We start from the raw sequence: 20438 nt of genomic DNA, 5'->3' as shown, positions 1-20438 counted from the left end.
GTTCAGTCTGTGTTGGTTGAGAAATATCAGACGTGTTGAAGCTTTTATACCAAGCTCCCATCAGAGGAGTGATGTGTGGTGGTTGCAGATGCTTGTATGTGTTTGAAAATGGGAAATCCATTTCATCAAACGTAACATGTCTACTAAGGTAGACTCTTCCTGTTGACGGCATCAAGCAACGATACCCTTTGAACTTGTCGCTATAGCCAAGAAACACACACTTCAAGGAACGAGGATCAAATTTGTTTTTGGCATAGTCCCGTAACGTTGGATAGCACGCACACCCAAACACCTTCAGAGCTGAGTACACAGGAGCTCTCTTGTATAAAACTTCAGATGGACTTCTGGATTCTGACAATGCACTGTGAGGTAGCAAATTGCTCAGGAAGTTGGCTGTGAAGAAGCTCTCAACCCAGTACTTGTGAGGAAATTTGCTTTGAAATATCAGAGACAAGCCGACTTCAACGATTTGCCTATGTTTCCTCTCTGCTAAGCCATTTTGTTGTGGTGTGTGTGGACAAGACATGAGTTGTTGGATACCATTTTCTCGCAGATGAAGAAGGAATTGGTTACTTATAAACTCACCACCCTCATCACATTGAAAAGAACCAATTGTAGTACATAGCTGATTCTGAACTAAGGCTTGAAAAGCAACAAAAACATAGAAGAAGTCTGATTTCTTCTTTAAAGGAAACATCCAACTAAATCTAGAGTAGTTGTCCACAAACACTACATAATACTGAAACCCTTGGACAGAGGTAACAGGTGCAGGTCCCCATAGGTCGCAGTGGATCCGTTCAAGAGGTCTTGAGGCAGTGTACGTTGATGCAGGGAACGGAAGTCTTGCACTCTTGCCCAGCTTGCACGCTTCACACTGTGACTTGGAGGCTTTATTTATTGAGATAGTCCTAGTAGATGATAGATGCTGGAGGAGGTGAGGGTTGGGATGCCCCAGACGTTGGTGCCACACTTCATCACTTGCCGCAACTTGCTTGGTAGTGTAGAAAGCCTGGACCGCTGGAGCTCTCAGTCTGTATAACCCGTTAGTGTTTCCTCCCCTGAGTAGAACCTTCTTGGTTCCCTTATCATAAACAAGGACATTGTCACAGTCGAAGTTAAAACCACAAGGAAAGTCCTTGGTGAATTTGGATACAGATAGTAAAGGTTTTGCTATCGTCGGACAAACCAAGACATCATTCGTTGGAATGTTACCTGAGGAGGAAGCGATACTTCTGGATCCGGTATGAGTGATTGGGAGGAACTCCCCATTGCCTACCATAACTGAGTCTGATCCATAGTATGGCTGAGAGTTCTGAAGATGTCTTGGAGAGTTTGTGACATGTGCTGAAGCTCCTGTGTCTGGAAACCACTCATGGCCCGTCGCCTCTGTGAAATCTGATAGTCTGAGCGCTGCAAGGGCTTGATGAGCGTCCTCCGTTTGGTATGAGTTATCGAATCTGTGCCAGCATCTTATGGCTGCGTGTCCTGGCTTGCCACAGATTTGACACACTGGTCTGGAGTCACTATCTGCAGAGACAGAAGATCTTGAAGATGATGCTGACGAAATATGCTGAGGGAAGCCTCTTCCTCTTGTTGAGAAGAAGTTGTGTCCTCTGTTCCGACCTCTGTTTCTTCCAAAGAAGGGTCTTCCTCTAGTAGTATTAAACGCCAGGTGGGGTGTAACTTCAGTATCCTTTTGATAACTTTGGAGTCTGTCATCAAAGGCTATCAGACGAGGGACTATATCGTCAAAAGTAGGAGTGTTCTGAACATCCATTGAGCCTTCAATACTAGTCTTGATGGGTTCGTAGTCTCTTCCAAGCCCTAACAACGCCGCAAATATCATCATACGCTCAGGAACCGGACTTCCTATGGCATAGAGTTGGTCGTAAATGTTTTTAATCTCTCGCAGATACTCAACCATGGGAGTCTGCTTCTTTACGGTTGTCTGAAGCTTACGTTGTAGTTCAAAGAGACGAGACGAAGAAGCCCTGTTGAAGTGACTGTCCAACGTACACCAGATCTCTTGAGAGGTGGTGCAGTGAAGCACTATGCTTTGGATCTCCTCAGAGAACGACCCCAAAAGCCATGACTGCACCACTTGGTCTGTCTGAAACCAGAGACTATGGTCTGGATTTGGTACTGGAGTGGTGTTGCCGTTGATGGTCGGAGCCATGATGGTCTGAACCGGAGACGGGAGAGAGCCGGTGACGAAACCCAGGAGACTTTGGCCATTGAGAAACGCTTCAAATTGCCTCTTCCAAAGGATGTAGTTCTTGTCTGTGAGTTTTACCGTAACGGAGTTGGTGATCTTTAACGAGGGTGGATTGTAAGGGTCCATGGATCTAGAGTCCTAGTGCTCTGATACCATAAAGAAGTTTGTGAAACTTTGAGATAAAGAAGAAAGCTTGTTTTACTGAATTTTCATTTCATGCTTTTTCCTCTTTTTCATAAACGATTACATATGAGTTTATTTATACAAGAAGAGGAAACCCTAAAGGTTCAATCCACATGGCATGATCCTATTCTTCTTGTGCATCTAAGGCTGAGAATTGGTTGTACAGTTTTAACCCATTCTCCCTTCTGACCTCTTGCGTCATCTGTACTTTGCTTTCTCTTCTCTTCTTATCTTCAACTTCAAAATCCGACCGTTGCGCGGGTAAAGCTTCCTCTCTTGGGCCTGCGTTCCTTGTCTTGGGTCCTATCTTCTCAAGGCCCACTTTAGCTTTCCCTTTTATATCCATTACTGCAACTCTGTCGTTTTGTACCTCATGACTCTTAATAATTAGTTTATGTGTACTGAAAGCAGGGCAAGCATAGCAGTTATTATTAACGAATTAACTGAAAACTTTACGAACACCCGAATAGTTCCAGTAACCAATGGTTGATATGTTACTCAACCAAAGTTGTTTCATCCAGAACCAATGGTTCATATTCGCTGCTGCTAATAACCAAAAAAAAAGTCTCTAACTTTTGAGTCCCATTTGATGAATACTTCATCTGAATCAGTATTAGCTTTACAGATTTGTTGCTGAATGGTTATGTTGTTTCATAGTGTGGGACTAGCTCAATGTTCACACCCGCAAAAGTATATAGTCTTCTCTGGCTATTACAGATGCATAGATTTTTAAGTAGTTTTTGTCAAATTTTTTAGTTTTAAAAAACTAGATCTTGATAAGTGCATCCGCAAATGTTATTTTTATATAAAATATTTATGTTTACATCCTAATTTTTTTTGATTAAGTTGTAAATATTTTGATGTCATTCTTAACTTTATAATATTTATGTTTATGTGATTTATTTAATATTATTAAAATGTTTTTGATACAAAAAAATATTATAGATGTTATTCCACATATTTGATAAAAATATATAGAACTCTAAATATTAGGATAAACATGTTGAGAAGTATGAGTGTGAGAATATGGTGTTTCGTACCTTTAGTTGAATGTGTATATATATAGTTTTCATTTTAGGTTTTATGCTCTACATAAATTATAATGTATTAGATTTTGTTTTATGATTTCAGTTAATCTGATAGATATTATTATAGTATATGCTTAGAATATCTAAATAATAACCGATTTGTTAGAGCTTAAATTAATTGGTTGTAAATAAATATTTTCCTTTAAAACTATAAAAACGATATATTACATGATTTTAAACGTTCTAAATATATTCAATTTCCCATTATTATTATTATTCGGTTTGTATTGTTTATAAAGAATATAATAATTATAGATGATTTAATAAATATTTTTGCTTCAAATATATAAAACAACCGATTATGATTATTTTGATAAAGATTCCATACAAGATATGATTTTAAAATTTTGATTGTCACACATACTAATCAATAAATTTGGTTTAACTATTGAATGAACATGTATTTTTAATCTAGAATTATATAGACCATATGAATGGTTGATTCTAAAAAATATATTGAGAGGTTGTACTAATTTTGTCATTAACATACATGAGAGACAAATCATTGATATGGAACTTATCAGATTCATCATCTTATAAATGTTATCTAATGTGAATTATAATGGTCTTGGTTTGTTTATTAGAAAATGAAATGACCGGTTGAATGACTAAGTTGTATATCTTACGCTATGTATGATAGATGAATGACTTGATAAAATACAATAATTGGTTTACATTTTGGTTTAATAAATTAAAAGAAGCAGTCATTCTAAATGTCATAAACGGATCATATGTTAATGAGTAAAGGATTTAAAGCACATAGAGTCATATTTAAGTTTTGTTGTTGAACCCTATAGCAGATAATATATCTATTAAATCTTTTAAATTAACATTGTAATATTTCAAGTTTAAATTTTGTATTTAAGTTTTGTGTAATATCCTCATTTATATTATAAGTTTAGTTAAATATGAATTTTTTTGTTAAGATATTATTAGGTAAATAAAAACAAACATTTAATAAATTATGGAATGATTCAAATAAAAAATTCACACATAAAATAAGTCATGATTTTTATTTTAATATTTTCTGAAAATCATAAACATACTAAATATTGTAGTCACTTAAATAATAAACTCAAGTACATTCAATATTGTATAAGGATGATGTCTGTTAAATTATAAAATATGTATAGTCTCAAATCATGAATCATAATTTTTATTAATGTAAAATATACATCTACATTTACATTTGATGATTCTAAATACATTGCAACTAAAATTTCTGAACGCTTGACACGTTAAAATGGATCACAACAGGATATTCTCGAAATATTCTATTAGGTGTTATACGTATAAAAAAATGAGTAAACATAATAATATAATTAAACTAAATTAAGCTAGATCAAAATATATTAGTTAAACTTTGTATGGAATGTACAAATTAAAAAATCATACATAAAGAGTCATGATTTCTATTTTAATAGTATAGTTTTGATATAAAAAATATTATATATGTTATTCCACATCATCTAATAAATTGAAATATAAAACTCTAAATATTAGGATAAACATATTGAGAAGTATAAGTGTGAGTACAGTATTTTGTACTTTTAGTTGAATGTGTATGTGTATATATATATATATATATATGTATAATATTTAGTTTTCATTTTAGGTTTTATGCTCTAATTTTTTTTTTAATGTATTAGATTTTGTTTTATGATTTCAGTTAGTATGATAGATATTATTATTATAGATACTATTATTATTATAGTATGTGTCTAGATAGCAGCCGATTTGTTAGATAATAAACTAATTGGTTGTACATATTTTCCTTTAAAGCTATAAAAACAATTTTGTATTAGATATTCCATGATTTTAAGCGTTCTAAATATAATAAATTTCCCATAATTTTTATTTGGTTTGTTTGTATTGTTTATAATCAAACAATAATTATAGATGATTTAATAATTATTTTTGCCTCAAATATATAAGATAAACGATCTTATGATTATTTTGATATAGATTCCATAAAAGATTTGATTTTAAAATTTTGATTGCTACACATACTAACCAATAAATTTGGTTTAAATATTGAATGAACCGTTCTTTTTTTAAATCTAGGATTATATAGACCATATGAATGGTTGATTCCAAAGAAAAAGATTGAGAGCTTGCACTAATTTGGCCATTAACATCCATGAGATACAAATGATTGATATAGAATTTCTCTGATTAATCATATTATAAATGTTATATAATGTGAATTATAATGGTCTTGGTTTGTTTATTAGAAAATGTAATAACCGGTTCAATTACTAATTTTTATATATTATGTTCTATATAATAGATAGATATTTGATAAGATATAATAATATAATATATATAGTTTTTATTTTAGTTTTATGCTCTAAATCAATTTTAATGTATTAGATTTTATTCTATGATTTCAGTTAATCTGGTAGATATTATTATAGTATATGCTTAGAATATCTAGATAGCAACCGATTTGTTAGAGAATAAACTAAATGGTTGTAAATATTTTCCTTTAAAACTATAAAAACATTTGTATTATATATTACATTATTTTAGCTAGGTGTTCTAAATATATTCAATTTCCCATAACTATTATTTGGTTTGTTTGTATTGTTTATAAACAATATAATAATTAAAGATGATTTAATAATTATTTTTGCCTCACATATAAACACAACCAATATTACAATTATTTTAATATAGATTCCATAAAATATTTGCTTTTAAAATTTTGATTGCCATACGTACTAATCGATAAATTTGGTTTAAATACTGAATCAATCGGTCTTTTTAATCTTGAATTGTATAGACCATATGAATGGTTGATTCCAAAGAAAAATATCAAGAGGTTGTACTAATTTTATCTTTAACATCAATGAGAGACAAGTGATTGATATGGTACTTATCAAATTTATCATCTTATAAATGTTTTATCGTGTGAATTATAATGGTCTTGTTTTTTTTTAATCTGACGTGGCATACCTATCCATTGAGGATATTCAAACTTTTACTATTGGAAAATAATAAATTTTTCATTAAATTCTTTCAAATAAAATTACCATGAAATCCACCAAAACTTTAAAAATATTTAATAGAATTAGTAGATATACTTTTTAGTTAGTTAATCTATTAGAAATTAATTAATTTACAAATTTCCTATTCTTTAAGAAGTAAAGTATCTCTACAAATGTTGTATTCTCTAAAAAGTAAAGGAAGAAAAAATGTTAATTCGAGTCGAGTGAATACAACATTTGTTTTATTTTCTAATTTTTTGTTGGTAAAGGAAGGACAATGGCTTCTATCTCTTCTTATTTAGTTTAAGTAGATTAATTAATTTTTAATAGATGTACTAAATATTTTAAGTACATTAAGTAGATTAGATAACTAAAAGTATCTCTATAAATATATTTTAAACATTGGTTATAATTAGAGTTGAACTGATAAGTTTATGCTCAAAATATATTTGAGCGATTTTTGAGCGATTTCTATCAAAAATGGATGAATAAATTGAGTATTAGAGATCCTCTCTATATTTTAACGCCAGTCACGACACTATACCAAAAGTTGAGTTTGAGCCAGAGCTTCTAACCAATAGTTTCAGATCTTTTCAACCTCCCTGGTACAACCATGCTGATGAGTCGAAGTGTTTGAGGGGGTCAAAGAATGGCTGCAGACACTGAGAAATCTTGGAACACCACTTGCATGCCTGAAGAACGACAAAGGAAATTCCATTCTTCATCTTGGTGCTAACTGGAATGATCTTGAACTGGCGAAGAGCATTCTCTCTGAATAATCCATGCCTTTTATTGACTTCAAACTCAAAGGAGCAACTTTAGATTCATGTGGCGGCATGTGTTGGTCATTTAGCTGTTTTTAAGGTTCTTGTTGCGATATTAACTTTTATTTCGGCTAAAGTGTCTGATGAAGAGAGGAGGAGACTGAAAGGACATAGATATACACGAACCATTGTCCCTTCGGCCATTCATTACCAATGAGTGGGGATAAATATTTTGATATATAATATATTTTTGTATAGAACCTAACTCTTTTTCAATATATTTGGTACTAAAGTTTATTTTCTCCTTTAGCTTCTAATATATTATCATATTAGAATCATGTACTCCTTCCATTTTTTTTATTTGTTTCAACATATTAAAAACATTAAAAATTATCATAAATACATTACTTTAAGGTTTATCGATTTTCAATAAAACCAAATAAATAATAGTTCTTTGTATTTATAATTTATTTTATTTAAATTTATAATTATTTTCTTTAAATTTATAATTTATCACTGATTCACTATTGTTTTCAAAACATTTATTTTATACAATTAATAAAGGACATCCATTCAGGTTGTTGATAAACGTTGCTGGGTTGTAATATATAGGGTTTTCACATGGGCCAAGCTACGTTTTTACCGGGCTTTAAAACTTTATCATGGCCCGATCAAATTCGTTTTTGTACTGAAGGAGGCTAGCATGTTACATGTAGCAGTTATTAACGATTAACTGAGAACATCTGAATAGTTCCAGTACCAATGGTTGATATGATACTCAACGAAAGTTGTTTTATCCAGAACCAATGGTTCATATTCGCTGCTGCTAATAACCCAAAATAAAAAGTCCCTAACTCTGAGTCCCATTTGATGAATACTTCATCTGAATCAGTATTAGCTTTACAGATTTGTTGCTGAATGGTTATGTTGTTTCATAGTGTGGGACTAGCTCAGTGTTCACAACCGCACAAGTATATAGTCTTCCCTAGGGGTTGTTACAGATGCATAGTTGTTGGTTCATCTGAAACAGCGTTGTCAAGAAGAAGACAAGTTTTGGAGCTAGTGGATTCAGAGTTGTCTAGCGGAAACGAGAGAGCTGCTTTGTCACTTGTCAAAGATCTCCAAGGAACACCTGGTGGGCTTCGTTGTTTTGGAGCAGCAAGGCAGGTATATACTATGTAATATTAATGTGATTCCCCCTTCTATGGATCTTGGTCCCTTTGGAATGCATCATTTAGTTTCTTAAGCTTCTAGGTGCCTCAGAGACTCTACACATTGGATGAGCTGAAACTGAATGGCATCAACGCAGCTTCACTACTCTCCCCAACAGATGCAACACTTGGTTCCATTGAAAGAAACCTTCAGATAGCTGGTGTCTCAGGAGGGATAGTTGCATGGAGAGCCTTAGACTTGAGCTCTCAACAGCTTTTCTACATCTCTCTTGGTCTCTTGTTCCTGTGGACTTTGGATTTGGTAACTCAACTCAAAACTCTCACACACTTTGTCTCTTCATAGACCATTAATGATGCAAGCCTCTTATCTATAGGTCTCGTTTAATGGCGGAATCGGTAGTTTGGTTCTTGATACAATTGGTCACACGTTCAGCCAAAGATACCATAACAGAGTTGTTCAAGTAAGACCTACATTTTCACTCTACTTATCAATCAGTTCTCATTGAACTGAGAATCTTCTACAATGCCAGCATGAAGCAGGTCATTTCTTGGTGGCCTACTTAGTCGGTATCCTCCCACGAGGATACACGCTCTCAAGTCTTGAAGCTTTACAGAAAGAAGGTTCTCTCAACATTCAAGCTGGCTCAGCCTTTGTAGACTTTGAGTTCCTTGAAGAAGTACACACACAACCTCTCTCTTTCTCTTTCTCATTCTCATTCAAAAATCCAAAGCTTTAAATACTTTGTTTCTCAAACCTGAAAACCGCAGGTTAATGCTGGCAAAGTCTCAGCCACAGTATGTTTTTTTCTTTTGCTTTTGCTTAGTTATATATACACTTTTCTGAACTCCACAGCGCTCTAACAAAACGAGTTTGTAACCAGATGCTGAACAGATTCTCATGCATTGCACTTGCTGGTGTAGCAACTGAGTATCTCCTCTATGGTTATGCTGAAGGTGGTCTTGATGACATTAGCAAGGTCCCATTTCTTTTTACCCAACTCTTTTGATATCATGAAGAAAAGTGTACATGCTAAATGGTATTTGTGGTGTAGTTAGATGGTTTGGTGAAGAGTTTGGGGTTCACACAGAAGAAAGCAGACTCGCAGGTGAGGTGGTCAGTACTCAACACTATACTGCTTCTACGTCGCCACGAGGTGGCTCGATCCAAGCTTGCTGAGGCTATGTCCAAGGGAGAATCTGTTGGCTCTTGTATCCAAATCATCGAAGATTCTATTGACCCTTCTGATATCTAGAAAACTTTTTTTTTTTTTTTACCATCTGAGTATTATTATTTAATGGACAAAATCCTGAAAGCAAGGCCATACAAAAAGCCAACAGAACAAGTCCAAAGCCCAACCGAAAAAACCAAAAAACAAGGGAAAAACATAAGGGCAAAGCCCAAAAACGAAACCCACCCAGGCTGCACCAATTCACCCAACACGTCGAAAGACACTTGTTAGAACCTCAACAACAAGGTAACACGTGTCGCCATTTCCCTTCGTCTTGTCCACCTCCGGAGAAACACGAATTGTTTCGCCGGAACCTCGCCGGGAAACACATGCAACTTCCCATCGTCTTTACCGACCGAACGTCTCCACCGGACTAAACTTCTCGAAACCACCGGAATCACCTGGGACCACCACGACGAAAGAAACCTCCAACGACTATGTTGGAAGGTAGGGAAAATCCATCGTCTTCAACACATACCTTTGTGCTCGTTCTTCAGAGAGCTTCAATCGATCTAAATCGAGATTTCTTCCAGGAGCCAAACCACTGAACACAAGGCATAAACTTCTACCGCTTCAGATCTGAACCCTAAGCTATTCAAAACCACAACCCTGGTTTCAGCCGACATCACCAGAGTGAAAAGTGAGTCGCTGGAATTAACAAGCCAGCTATATCGTGTCGTGGGAATCACTATATGCCGGAACCAAAGCCTGAATCTAGGGAAACCTTCACCGGAACTATAGACCGGTGAGATAAAGGAATGAAACTCTTTCTCTCAAAGAATCATCTCAAATTGATCAGAAAATCAAAAAGAGAGATTGAGTTTTCTCATCATCTGTTTAGTGAAAGATTTTAGATAGAGAACGGAGTCTGATATCTAGAAAACATAAGGTAAAGAAAGCATTTTTTGGTTCTTTTTAATACACATTAATAAAGGTTCAGACAACATTCATTAAGACATAAAAGCAAAAAAAGTCTTGCAATAGTGTTCTTTAAGATTCTATTCAATATCTACAAAATTAAATAAAAAAGTAACCTTTTTCCCCAAAACTCAAATCCCTAGATTATTGGAGAAAATTTCCCTAGAGAGAGGGATAAAAAGATTTCGACTTTCTGATTCGAATCCACAAATAGATCAAAACCCACATCGGAGATTTCTTGTTTTCTCGGAGAAAGTTGAAGAATTCTATGGAGGTACAATGGGTTTTGGTGTGTCACGGGATGGTGACGTTAACGGTGGTCGTCTCCTTCCTCTGTGGCCATTCGCCTGTCTTCAAAGGCACTCCCATTGGATGGATTCACTACTTCCTCACTTTCGGCGCTTGGGATTACTTACTGTACATCTCCTTTTACTGCAACTATGTTTTGTGTTGTGAATAGGGATTGGTGATCGTGCTGTGTTGTTGTTGTCTTGATGTAGGAGGTTTGTTGAGTTTGTGTTTGGTTCCAAGGGTACGGACGCGGTTCTATCGGTTGAGGGTTTCTGCTGTGACCGGCCTAATCCTTTCCTGCAAGTTAGTGTACTTCTGATCTTCTTGCTTGGTTTATTAGTGAGCACATTGAAAGCTATTGTTTTTTTTTTGGATTAGGATCAGTTGAGTGATACAAGTAGCTAATTTATTGGTGAAAGATTTGATTTTGATTTGAGTTCCTAGCTCTGAACTAGTCTTATAAGCAATGTGGAATGCAAGGTTGAGTTTTTAAGCTTTGGAAACATAGCTAACTAGTCTTGTTTCACATGTTGCAGATCATATACCTGTTGATTCTTGGATCAACATACTTTATAACTGTGAAATCTTCATTTGCCTATATACCTGGATATTACATCGGCGAAGTTCACAAGTAAGTCATTTGGTTTCTCTTTGTTATCTTCTTAAAACTTTGTATGATAACACCAATAGACTCATTCAGATTTTGTTTCTTTGTAGGTATATGAGCTTTGGGGCTGTTATGATTGGCGTCCTGCTTTTCCTGTTGACAAGCTTTTGTGATCCAGGGACTGTTAACGCTAAGAATGTTTCGCAGTATGTTTCCGCTTACCCTTATGATGATATCATTTACTCGGAGAAAGAATGTCCAACGTGTAAAATACCAAAGTGAGTACATTCAAAACCCTCTAGGCTCCCTTGCTTCGAGTTATGTTGTCTCTGGACAGTTTGTTTCTCATTCAGACCAGCTAGATCCAAGCACTGCAGCATCTGCAACCGTTGTGTGGCGCGGTTTGATCATCATTGTGGTTGGATGGTTTGTACAACAGCCCCAAAGCTTTAAAATGAATCTCTCTTTAACTCTACTTGTTGATAATGTGATTGATACCAAGCTTCATGTTACAGAATAACTGTATTGGCGAAAAGAATACCAAATATTTCATGGCCTTTCTCTTATGGTGAGCTCTCATTCTAATACTAAACCAGCCTTTAATTGGATACTACTTTGTAATAGTTTATATTTCTTAAAATTAAATGTTTCTTTAGTGTTTTGTAGGCATTTTCTTCTCTGTCTCTACGGAGCTGTAGCCATTGGGTTTATTCTTGCTGGGCGAGTAAAAGAACTTCGCATTGTACATATTTTAACCAGTAAGTATCATACCAGACCCTTGTCCTCAACTAGTATCTTAAAGCTTTTGATATCTGAAGCTGTTTGAATATGGATCCTCTCTCTTTACAGCCTATTACGGGATAAAGAACTCTTTCCGCAGCTTAGCTCCACGTGTTTTACAGGTAAGTATCAACTTAATCTTTGTCTCTTTTGTTGCCTACTTACAGAGTAATCTAATTTTGCTTGTGTGGTTTGTATTCGAAACAGTGGCTAGTTGGTACATACAACACCCAAATACTTTTATTGGTGTTTTTCGCCCTTATTTCTCTCCTCCTTGCTGGCTTCTTCGGCTACCACCTCAATCTCTGCTTAACCAACACAACAACTAATGAGGTAAAGTTTGTCACCTCTTGGAGAATTATCAAATCTTGCCCATAGTCATCACTCTATGATATCTTCCTTTTTGGTTTTGTTTGTGTGATGACAGAAATTCAAATGGAGAGAGTACACAAGTTTGCAGAAGAAGATAAGCGAAGCAAAGGCAAGTGCTGCTGCTCTCAAGGCAGGCATGAGCAACACCGAGCTGGAACGTCCAGCAATGAGCAAATGGAGGGGACTTTGGAGAAGATCTGAGGCCAAAGCTGAGTCCATCGTTGCCAAACGGAATATGTATGATAAAGGAAACTTTCAGAACATTTCTGAGATTGTTTTCCCATTATCTTCAAGACAAGGTTTCCAGAAACCATATCATAAATCTGAATAGCTTTAGTCTGTATGTAGTTGAGATCGGTCCCAGTTTAAAACGTTTTACACATCTACTCAACTTCGAGAAAAAAGGTTTATTGAAACTATTGTTGGTTATACAGATCTTTGACAATCATCTTCCACATAGTTTCTTATATTCTTTCATACAACAATACTCCCTTCTCAATCTGTTTTACATGCTTCTAGTATTCACCTTGATCAGAGTATTATAGCCTAGTGTCAATATCCATAGTATCCAACCATATATTAATTATTTTCCAGTTTATGATTGATTGATTATTTGTTTCGGTTACATTTCTTGATCTCTTTCGCAAGGATTAAATATCACTTGATTTATTCGATTGATCAAACACTTTTATCTCTTGATTATATTATATATTCAGTATGTTCTTCATGTTTTTAATTTAGCATCATGCTAGAGTGAATCCATGATTATAATATTCCAAGAGGTCCAGAGTTAAATCTGTGATCTTAAGAGTATGATTAGTAGGCATGTGCATATAAATCGAGATTCAACATCAAATAGAAAAAATCGAATCCAAAATTGAATCGATGTTAACAAGTATCTAAACCGTTGCTATTTTTTTGGAATCCGGAAAATAAACCGAATAAGAATTGAATCGAAAATCAAATGAGTATCTGAATATCCACTAATTAGCAGTATATGTGTTTAAAAGTAACATATTCTAATATATAATTTTCTGCTGAAGAAATCAATATTAAAATAACAATAATATATAATCTCTTATTTTTTAGGTCGATCTTTTTTATTTATGAGTAAATTCATTATTTCTTAAAAAGATTTATAACTTTGTGACGAAGAAGACGGGATGAGGCAGCTCACTTGGTAAGGATCCTGTGGGCCAATTGTCATGCTCACGGGTTCGACGCCAGGCGGAGGCGAACTGCCTATTCTGTCACCAAATGCGGTACTGGGTGTTGGGCCTTGTCTCCAGCCCAGGTAAAGCCCTCCCGGGTGAAGTGGACCGCTGCTTAACCGGGCGCAGGGGAATGATCCACGTAAGTGGAGAACCCCTGGATTATTCAAAAAAAAAAAAAAACTTTGTGACGGAGAATGAAATACTAGTCTTTCATTTGGAGCGTCCATAGGATAATATGAAAGAGTGTGCAATCCGTTAAATCGATCAACGAATGCTGTTTTTGTATGTGACCATGATGGATCATATCCTCTCCATATGGCAGTAGAAAATAGTCATATATACGTTGTTAGAGAGATTTTATAAGGCTGTCCATTTTCAAAGCACATGCTCAACAAAAAAGGTTAGAACATTCTTAATGTTACAGTTAATAAAGACGAATTTAAAATTCTAAGTCATTTGATAACGTATGAACAAGCAAACTATATATCTGGCTAACGAGCAAGATTTGAATGGGAACACACATCTGTATCGTCACATTCTAAACTAGACAAAATATGTTTTGGTAACGTACTTTTTAATCATAACGATGTTTGCTCTCATTAAATCAATTACTCGATTTGATAAAAAAAAAAAAAATTCTCTCTTGATTTTATTATATTCAGTTTCTTCTTCATGTTTTAATTTAGCATCGCATTCTAAACTAGACAAGATATGTTTTGGCAACGTACTGTTTAATCATAAGATGATTGCTCTCATTAGATGAATGGTTGGATTATTTGTTTCAGTTTCTTGGTCTCTTTCTCAATGATCATCTCATTTGATTTACTCGATTTTGATCAAACATTTTTTCTCTCTTGATTATATTATATTCAGTCTCTTCTTCATGTTTTAATTTAGCTTCACATTCTAAACTAAACAAGATATGTTTTGGCAACGTATTGTTTAATCATAAGATTATTGCTCTCCTTGGATGAATGGTTGGATTATTTGTTTCAGTTACCTTTCTTGGTCTCTTTTTCAGTGATTCCACCTCATTTGATTTACTTGATTACTTGATTCCATCTCATTTGATTAGATAAAACATTCTTCTCTCTTGTTTTTATTATATTCAGTCTCTTCTTCATGTTTTTAATTTACCATTACATCTAAACTAGACAAGAAATGCAAGATTAACAAAAAGAAAGAGACTTCAGCTTCTTTGAGTTAAAGACCAATTAGTGCTTTAGAGTCAAGCTCCCACCATTGGTAGTCTCCACTTCTCTCACGTCTGAACGCTGGAACCTGATGTGAGAATCTATTCACTTCCGTCTTTGGAATGTCTACACAACCCGCCACTGTCTCCACACACCTTCCGTAGAGAAGCTTGTTACACACTTTAGCAGTCAATAGCACCACTCGTATGCTCTGCTCGTTGGTTTCAACAACTTCCACAATCTCAAGTTCTTCTTCTTCAGTCTCAGAACAATCTGTAGTGTTCCAGTTCTTGTATAAAGCCCATACCTCACCTTTTCCTGGATACACTTCGTATCTGTTTATACCTTTCTTCACAGCTTTAGTCTGATGTGAGAAGCTGCTAGGTACAAGGACATCTGCTGTACCTGTTTTCAACTTAAAAGTGCCACAGCACAGGGGATGTGTCATGAGATTTGGAGGACGGCACAGCTCTAGAGGTGCTACGTGTAGCTTGAACTCAGGACTTGTGTCGATTCTCTTAACCTGAGCATACTTTCTTGGCATCATCCCTTTGTAATCATTGCAGTAAATAGCCCATATCTGACCAATCTGAAATTTGTCCTCGGATCTCTGGTTCTCAAAGTTATAAGTGTTTTCTTGCCTGGTTGTGCATCTGGATGGCCCATGAGTCTCTGAAACTGAGGATTTTTCAGCACGATTCAACAAACCATTACCTCTGGACTGAGACAATGACTCATCATTTCTCCCACGCTTCTTTGAGTTCCCTGTGGCTTTGTGTGTTTTCCTGATTCTCGAGGAATCAGCTGCAGTCACGACCTTTGCAGGTTTCTTCGGTGTAGTCATCGTCTCATCAGAGAAACAAAACACATCTGGCTGTCCGCAGGACACATCATCGTTAGCAATCTTCTTCTCAGCTTTCTCTTGACCTGGACTTGAAGTTGCTTGGTTGTTTGTTTCACTCAGACCACAAGGGTCTTTTCGCAGTTTCAAGCCATCCACTGCTTTGACACTCTTCTTGGACTTCTTCACTGAGTTCATTTGATGAGTCAAGCAGATTCCTTCAGATGCTTTGGAGGATGAACTGTGATTGTCATTGATTTTTTGACGTTTCTTTGCCTGCGCTTCAACCTTGGAAGCCTCATGAATAGAACCACCGGATTTACCATTCGCCATTTTTCTATCCAACTCCACATCAACTTTAGACTTTACAACCTGGAACATCTCTTTTGGTAAAGCAGCAGTGTCTAATTCGAAGCACCCAGGAGGAACACCTTCTCTCTCCCTTCCAGTCAATTTGAATGAAGGGACTTTGTGAGAAAATCTTAGCATCTCGTTTGGTGGAATCTGAAGTTGGAGAAATCCATACTTCACATTTCGTCGAAACAGGGAAACAAATCCTTCCACTTTTCCCAAGTAAGCCACTTCAACGCCATCCACATTATTAAAATCACACAAAACTTCAACTAAGTCATATTCATAAGTTCCTTTATCTGAGCTACCATTCCAACTGCTATCCCAGCCTCTGAAAACTGCCCAAACCTCTCCTGCTCTTGGATAAATAGCGGTGTTACTGTCACCAGGTACATGAAGCATCTGACAAGAGAATATCAAACGGTCGTCTACCTCCTGTGACTCCCTATCTTGGAAAACTCCACAAGCAATGGGAACAGAGTTATCGTTATTATCTTCTAAGGGGTCAAGCCACGTAATACACACCTTGAACTCAGCTTCAGTCACTTTTGTAATACGAGCATAAGACCGAGGCATACCATCAGTGGGATCATACAGAGACCACACCTGGTTGACTGCAAAGGAGCTTGTTGCCAGTTCAAAATTATGAAAGTCTGGATCAGGTGAATCATGCGTAACAGGCTTGTGGTTGTTGTCTTCCGTTGACAAGCTTTCTTGATATCCAGAATCCACACTTTTATTAGGCTTTCCATTAAAAACACATGAAGGCACAGAAGAACCACCAGAATCAAGACGTTTGGATGATCCAACGCCTAACTTTTGTTTTTTGGTAGTTCGCTCAGATTTTAATCCAACTTTTGAGCTTGACCTGTTTCTGTGAGGGCTTAAAACACCATTACTTCTTCCCTTCTCTCCGCCAGAAACCTGCTGCCTTTTCCTTGAAGATGTCCTCCTACTATTATCCTTTGAATCTGTTCTAACCTCAGTCGGCTCCTCAACAATCTCTCTCCTCTTTCTTTTGCCCTTGTTCACTGAGGGTGCTTGACTAGTCCTTGAAACTGATTCATCAGGGACAGATCTTGATGCAACCTTTTCCGGTTCTGTAACCTCAGGTTGCGGCTTCAAACCATCAGCTTTGGGTAGATCAGCTGTCTGGTCCATCTTCTCCTCACCTTCCTCGGATTTACTTGGTTCAGTATCATTCTTCATCGATTCATCCTCTATTTTGGGTTTCCTTACTTCAGCATTTTTCTCACCTCCTCCATTCTTCTCGTTGAATTTCTCTTTGGCAGATTCTTTCTTATCAACCTTACCTGCTACACTTCCTGGTTGAACACCAGTAAACTCCACGTTTTCACTCACAGGTGTGTTACAAGTCCCCTGATTTTGAACTTCTTTCTGACTAGCGCTCGGTTTAGGCGGCACTCCATTAAACCCAACGTCGTAAGCCATGAATGATCTTTGACAACGGGAACAATACATTTTGGAGTTCACATACTGTCCCAAGTACTTATACTTATAGCCACAATGCTCGCAACACGTCCAAAACGTTTCCTTCCTAACAGTACTGTCACCACCACTCTTTGCAGTTCCAAAGTTTGCACTCCACTGTCTGCTAGCAACCTGTGAATTGATTCTGCGCTTGATATCATACTGACTCCGTTTCTCCTTGTCGGCAAGCAACCTGTTAGCTTCCCCAACCAGCTTGAAAGCAGCCTCAGCGCCAGCGAACTGGTTTTTGTCAGGATGGAGAAGCAAGGCGAGCTTCCTGTACTGCTTCTTGATTGCAGCATCGTCGGAAAATTGCTTGACTTGAAGAATACCGTACCAGTTCTCAAGACCGTTGATTTTCTTGTCGGCGGAGCAATGTACATCACACACGGCTAACATTTGTGGTAAGCTCTCAAGACCTGAGAAGAGCCTCTGAGCCTTCACTACAAGCTTCTGAGCCTTGGGGAAGTCACCTCTCAGCATCATATTCTCTGCTAAGGCCTTTGCCCTAGAGGCCTCTTCCTTGTTACACTCCATTATAAGCATTCTGCAAACAAACAAAACCATTGCAATGTCAATTCCTGAATCCTGATCTGCCATTACAAAAAAAAATAGAGACTGTGAAGACAGAACTCAGCTGACCAGATAAGAGACAAGAAGTGAGAGATTTTTAAACAATGTACTCCACCCTTCATAATACAAACAAACCTCTGGACCTGCAAACAGAAACTCAGCAAGTAAGAAGAAGAAGGAGAAAGCATAAGTCATGTCTGGTTTAATTGCAATGCTGAGATCTTAAAATAAAGTTTTGATTTTTTTTTTCTTTTTTCTTCAAAGCAGAGCAGATATCATCAATAGAATCTAAGCAGAGCAGAGGGTTTCGTTCTCTAAGAAGCCCAGATTGAAAGCTAAAACCTTTTTGCATCGACGACGATGACACACAACAACAACAACAACAACTGTGAAACGAGAATTTTCCTAATTTCCAGTGATAGGCCGCAAAGATAAACCCTAATACGAGGGGAAACAAGAAACCCATAAGTTTAACATACCTAAAGGCTTGAAGCTCGAAAGGCGGATTGCTCAGGAGAAGATTAAAAGAACCTAAATTTCGAGTGAAGAGGACAAATCGAGATAATGACAGAGAGAGAGAGAGGGAACTTAAGACGAAAGAGTTTAAAGGTCGTCGCTCTCTGTTTTTTTTTTTTATGGAAATAAATCATTTTTTACCTTTTTACCTCCTACATTTACTTTACTTTTTTCTTGACACGGTTGTAAGATCTTTTATTATCCAACTAGTTTTAATGAAATTCTATTTTTGATAGTATTACAGTAGAAACTAGTTGGATAATAAAAGAATCAAACTGGTAAAGTCAAAAGAATTAAACTGGTACACTAGATCCTGATTTTGAAGCAAATTGGGAGTAAGGGGGCAGCCATCAAATAGATGAAGAGATTGAAGACCATGAAGATGCACAAATGGTCGATTCTCGGCAATACATGGAAGACTTTCGAGATGAGATTGCAATGAATTTATGGAATTCTCGTAGATAAAATTTATTATTATTTAGATGGTGGTTTTCCTTTGACTATTTTTTTTTATTTTAGATGGTTTTCTTTGTTTTGGATAAATTTTATAAATTGTTATACTTTTAAATTAACATAAATTTTTTTTTACAGCTACAACACATTTTATTCAATCATGTTTTATTTTACAAAAGTACAACCAATAATTTACAGCTACATTTATCATAATTACAGCAAAAATCTCTACAGAAAAATATACTTTAGTAAATGTACAGCTACAGCCTAAACACTTATAATATAAATTTTACAGTAAATTTTTTACAGTACAGTCCAACCAATCACTTCCTATAATTGTTTACTAAAACTTCTTTAAACATGTAGCATATAAACTATGAGCGTATAAATACCGTATAACACTGTATAAACGATGTATTTGCACCCATCCAAACCATCACTGTATTATTCTACCGTACACTAAAAACCAGTACAATGTACTACTGTATAGTATATATACACTGTATATACGGCGGTACCAACCATATTTTAGAACACTGATTTGAATAGATGAAAAAATGGCAAGCCCAATCGGAGACTATATAAAATGACGAAGATGAAAAAGTGGCAAGCCCAATCGGAGACTGTATAAAATGATGAATAAACAACCCCCTATCCTTCATTGGATTTTGGAAGAAGCGGAAGAAATTTTTTTTTTGGGTCAAACCGGAAGAATTTTTTTGTTATGCGACAATAGTAACGATGGTTAAGGGAAGTATATACAAAGGTGTAATCAAAATCGTAGCTTATATTGATCGATAAATAGCCAGCATTGTCTTACGAATTCGGCTGCATTAAATTCCAAAATCTCTTGAAATTTTTGTGTTTAAATACATAAATATACATACATTTCAGTTTCTATATTGAGTGTATTTATTTTGATTAAATAATAGTTGACTTGGCGTAAATGATACACCATCTTTTCCGTCTAAAAACCACCATTATTGACTTTCAATGCTCTTCATAATCTAAAGTTCGGTTAGTAATCAACATTATCGACATTCTTTTTTGTTCAACATGATTCTTTTGTTGCCTAAGAAATTGTTTACTCTCCATAAACTCTGTAAAGGTTCTGATTTGCATGCAATCGAAAAATCTTGACAAGTAACTGAAATGGCTCCTCTTCTAAGACTTGTATATGGTAGAGCATATAAAACA

At 35.8% G+C, this 20438-nt stretch overlaps 3 protein-coding genes across 6 annotated transcripts; 2 read left to right on the top strand and 1 right to left on the bottom strand.

Annotated features, from left to right (window-relative positions):
* The first annotated feature begins 7986 nt into the window (after positions 1–7986).
* Positions 7987–9686, top strand: LOC125574957. 2 transcript variants are annotated; one of them, XM_048769698.1, is made up of 7 exons: positions 7987–8407; positions 8495–8713; positions 8787–8873; positions 8943–9089; positions 9181–9207; positions 9294–9389; positions 9469–9686. In XM_048769698.1, exons 1-7 carry the CDS (start codon positions 8159–8161, stop codon positions 9478–9480), a joined length of 837 nt encoding a protein of 278 aa, XP_048625655.1. In that variant the 5' UTR covers positions 7987–8158; the 3' UTR covers positions 9481–9686. The 2 variants fall into 2 exon arrangements, with proteins under 2 accessions (XP_048625655.1, XP_048625654.1); XM_048769697.1 differs by having other exon boundaries at positions 9465–9686.
* Positions 9687–9912: 226 nt separating this feature from the next.
* LOC125593281 (probable protein S-acyltransferase 17) lies at positions 9913–13094 on the top strand. 2 transcript variants are annotated; one of them, XM_048769695.1, is made up of 10 exons: positions 9913–10976; positions 11060–11153; positions 11387–11481; positions 11568–11735; positions 11811–11883; positions 11973–12025; positions 12124–12215; positions 12307–12359; positions 12445–12570; positions 12665–13094. In XM_048769695.1, exons 1-10 carry the CDS (start codon positions 10828–10830, stop codon positions 12938–12940), a joined length of 1179 nt encoding a protein of 392 aa, XP_048625652.1. In that variant the 5' UTR covers positions 9913–10827; the 3' UTR covers positions 12941–13094. The 2 variants fall into 2 exon arrangements, with proteins under 2 accessions (XP_048625652.1, XP_048625653.1); XM_048769696.1 differs by lacking the exons at positions 11811–11883; positions 11973–12025.
* Positions 13095–14889: 1795 nt separating this feature from the next.
* On the bottom strand, positions 14890–18899 carry LOC111200876. Of its 2 annotated transcripts, none has more exons than XM_022692313.2 (3): positions 18752–18899; positions 18342–18415; positions 14890–18246 (listed from the first exon to the last, which is right to left on the bottom strand). In XM_022692313.2, exon 3 carries the CDS (start codon positions 18243–18245, stop codon positions 15027–15029), a length of 3219 nt encoding a protein of 1072 aa, XP_022548034.2. In that variant the 5' UTR covers position 18246; positions 18342–18415; positions 18752–18899; the 3' UTR covers positions 14890–15026. The 2 variants fall into 2 exon arrangements, with proteins under 2 accessions (XP_022548034.2, XP_048625651.1); XM_048769694.1 differs by lacking the exon at positions 18752–18899 and adding an exon at positions 18615–18731.
* Positions 18900–20438: the final 1539 nt, after the last annotated feature.

The sequence above is a fragment of the Brassica napus genome, chromosome C9 (genome assembly GCF_020379485.1).
Source record: "Brassica napus cultivar Da-Ae chromosome C9, Da-Ae, whole genome shotgun sequence".
In the NCBI taxonomy this organism is placed as follows: Eukaryota; Viridiplantae; Streptophyta; class Magnoliopsida; order Brassicales; family Brassicaceae; genus Brassica; species Brassica napus.
Note: the sequence above shows the minus strand (reverse complement) of the source record. Positions and strands in the feature narration are given on the sequence as shown.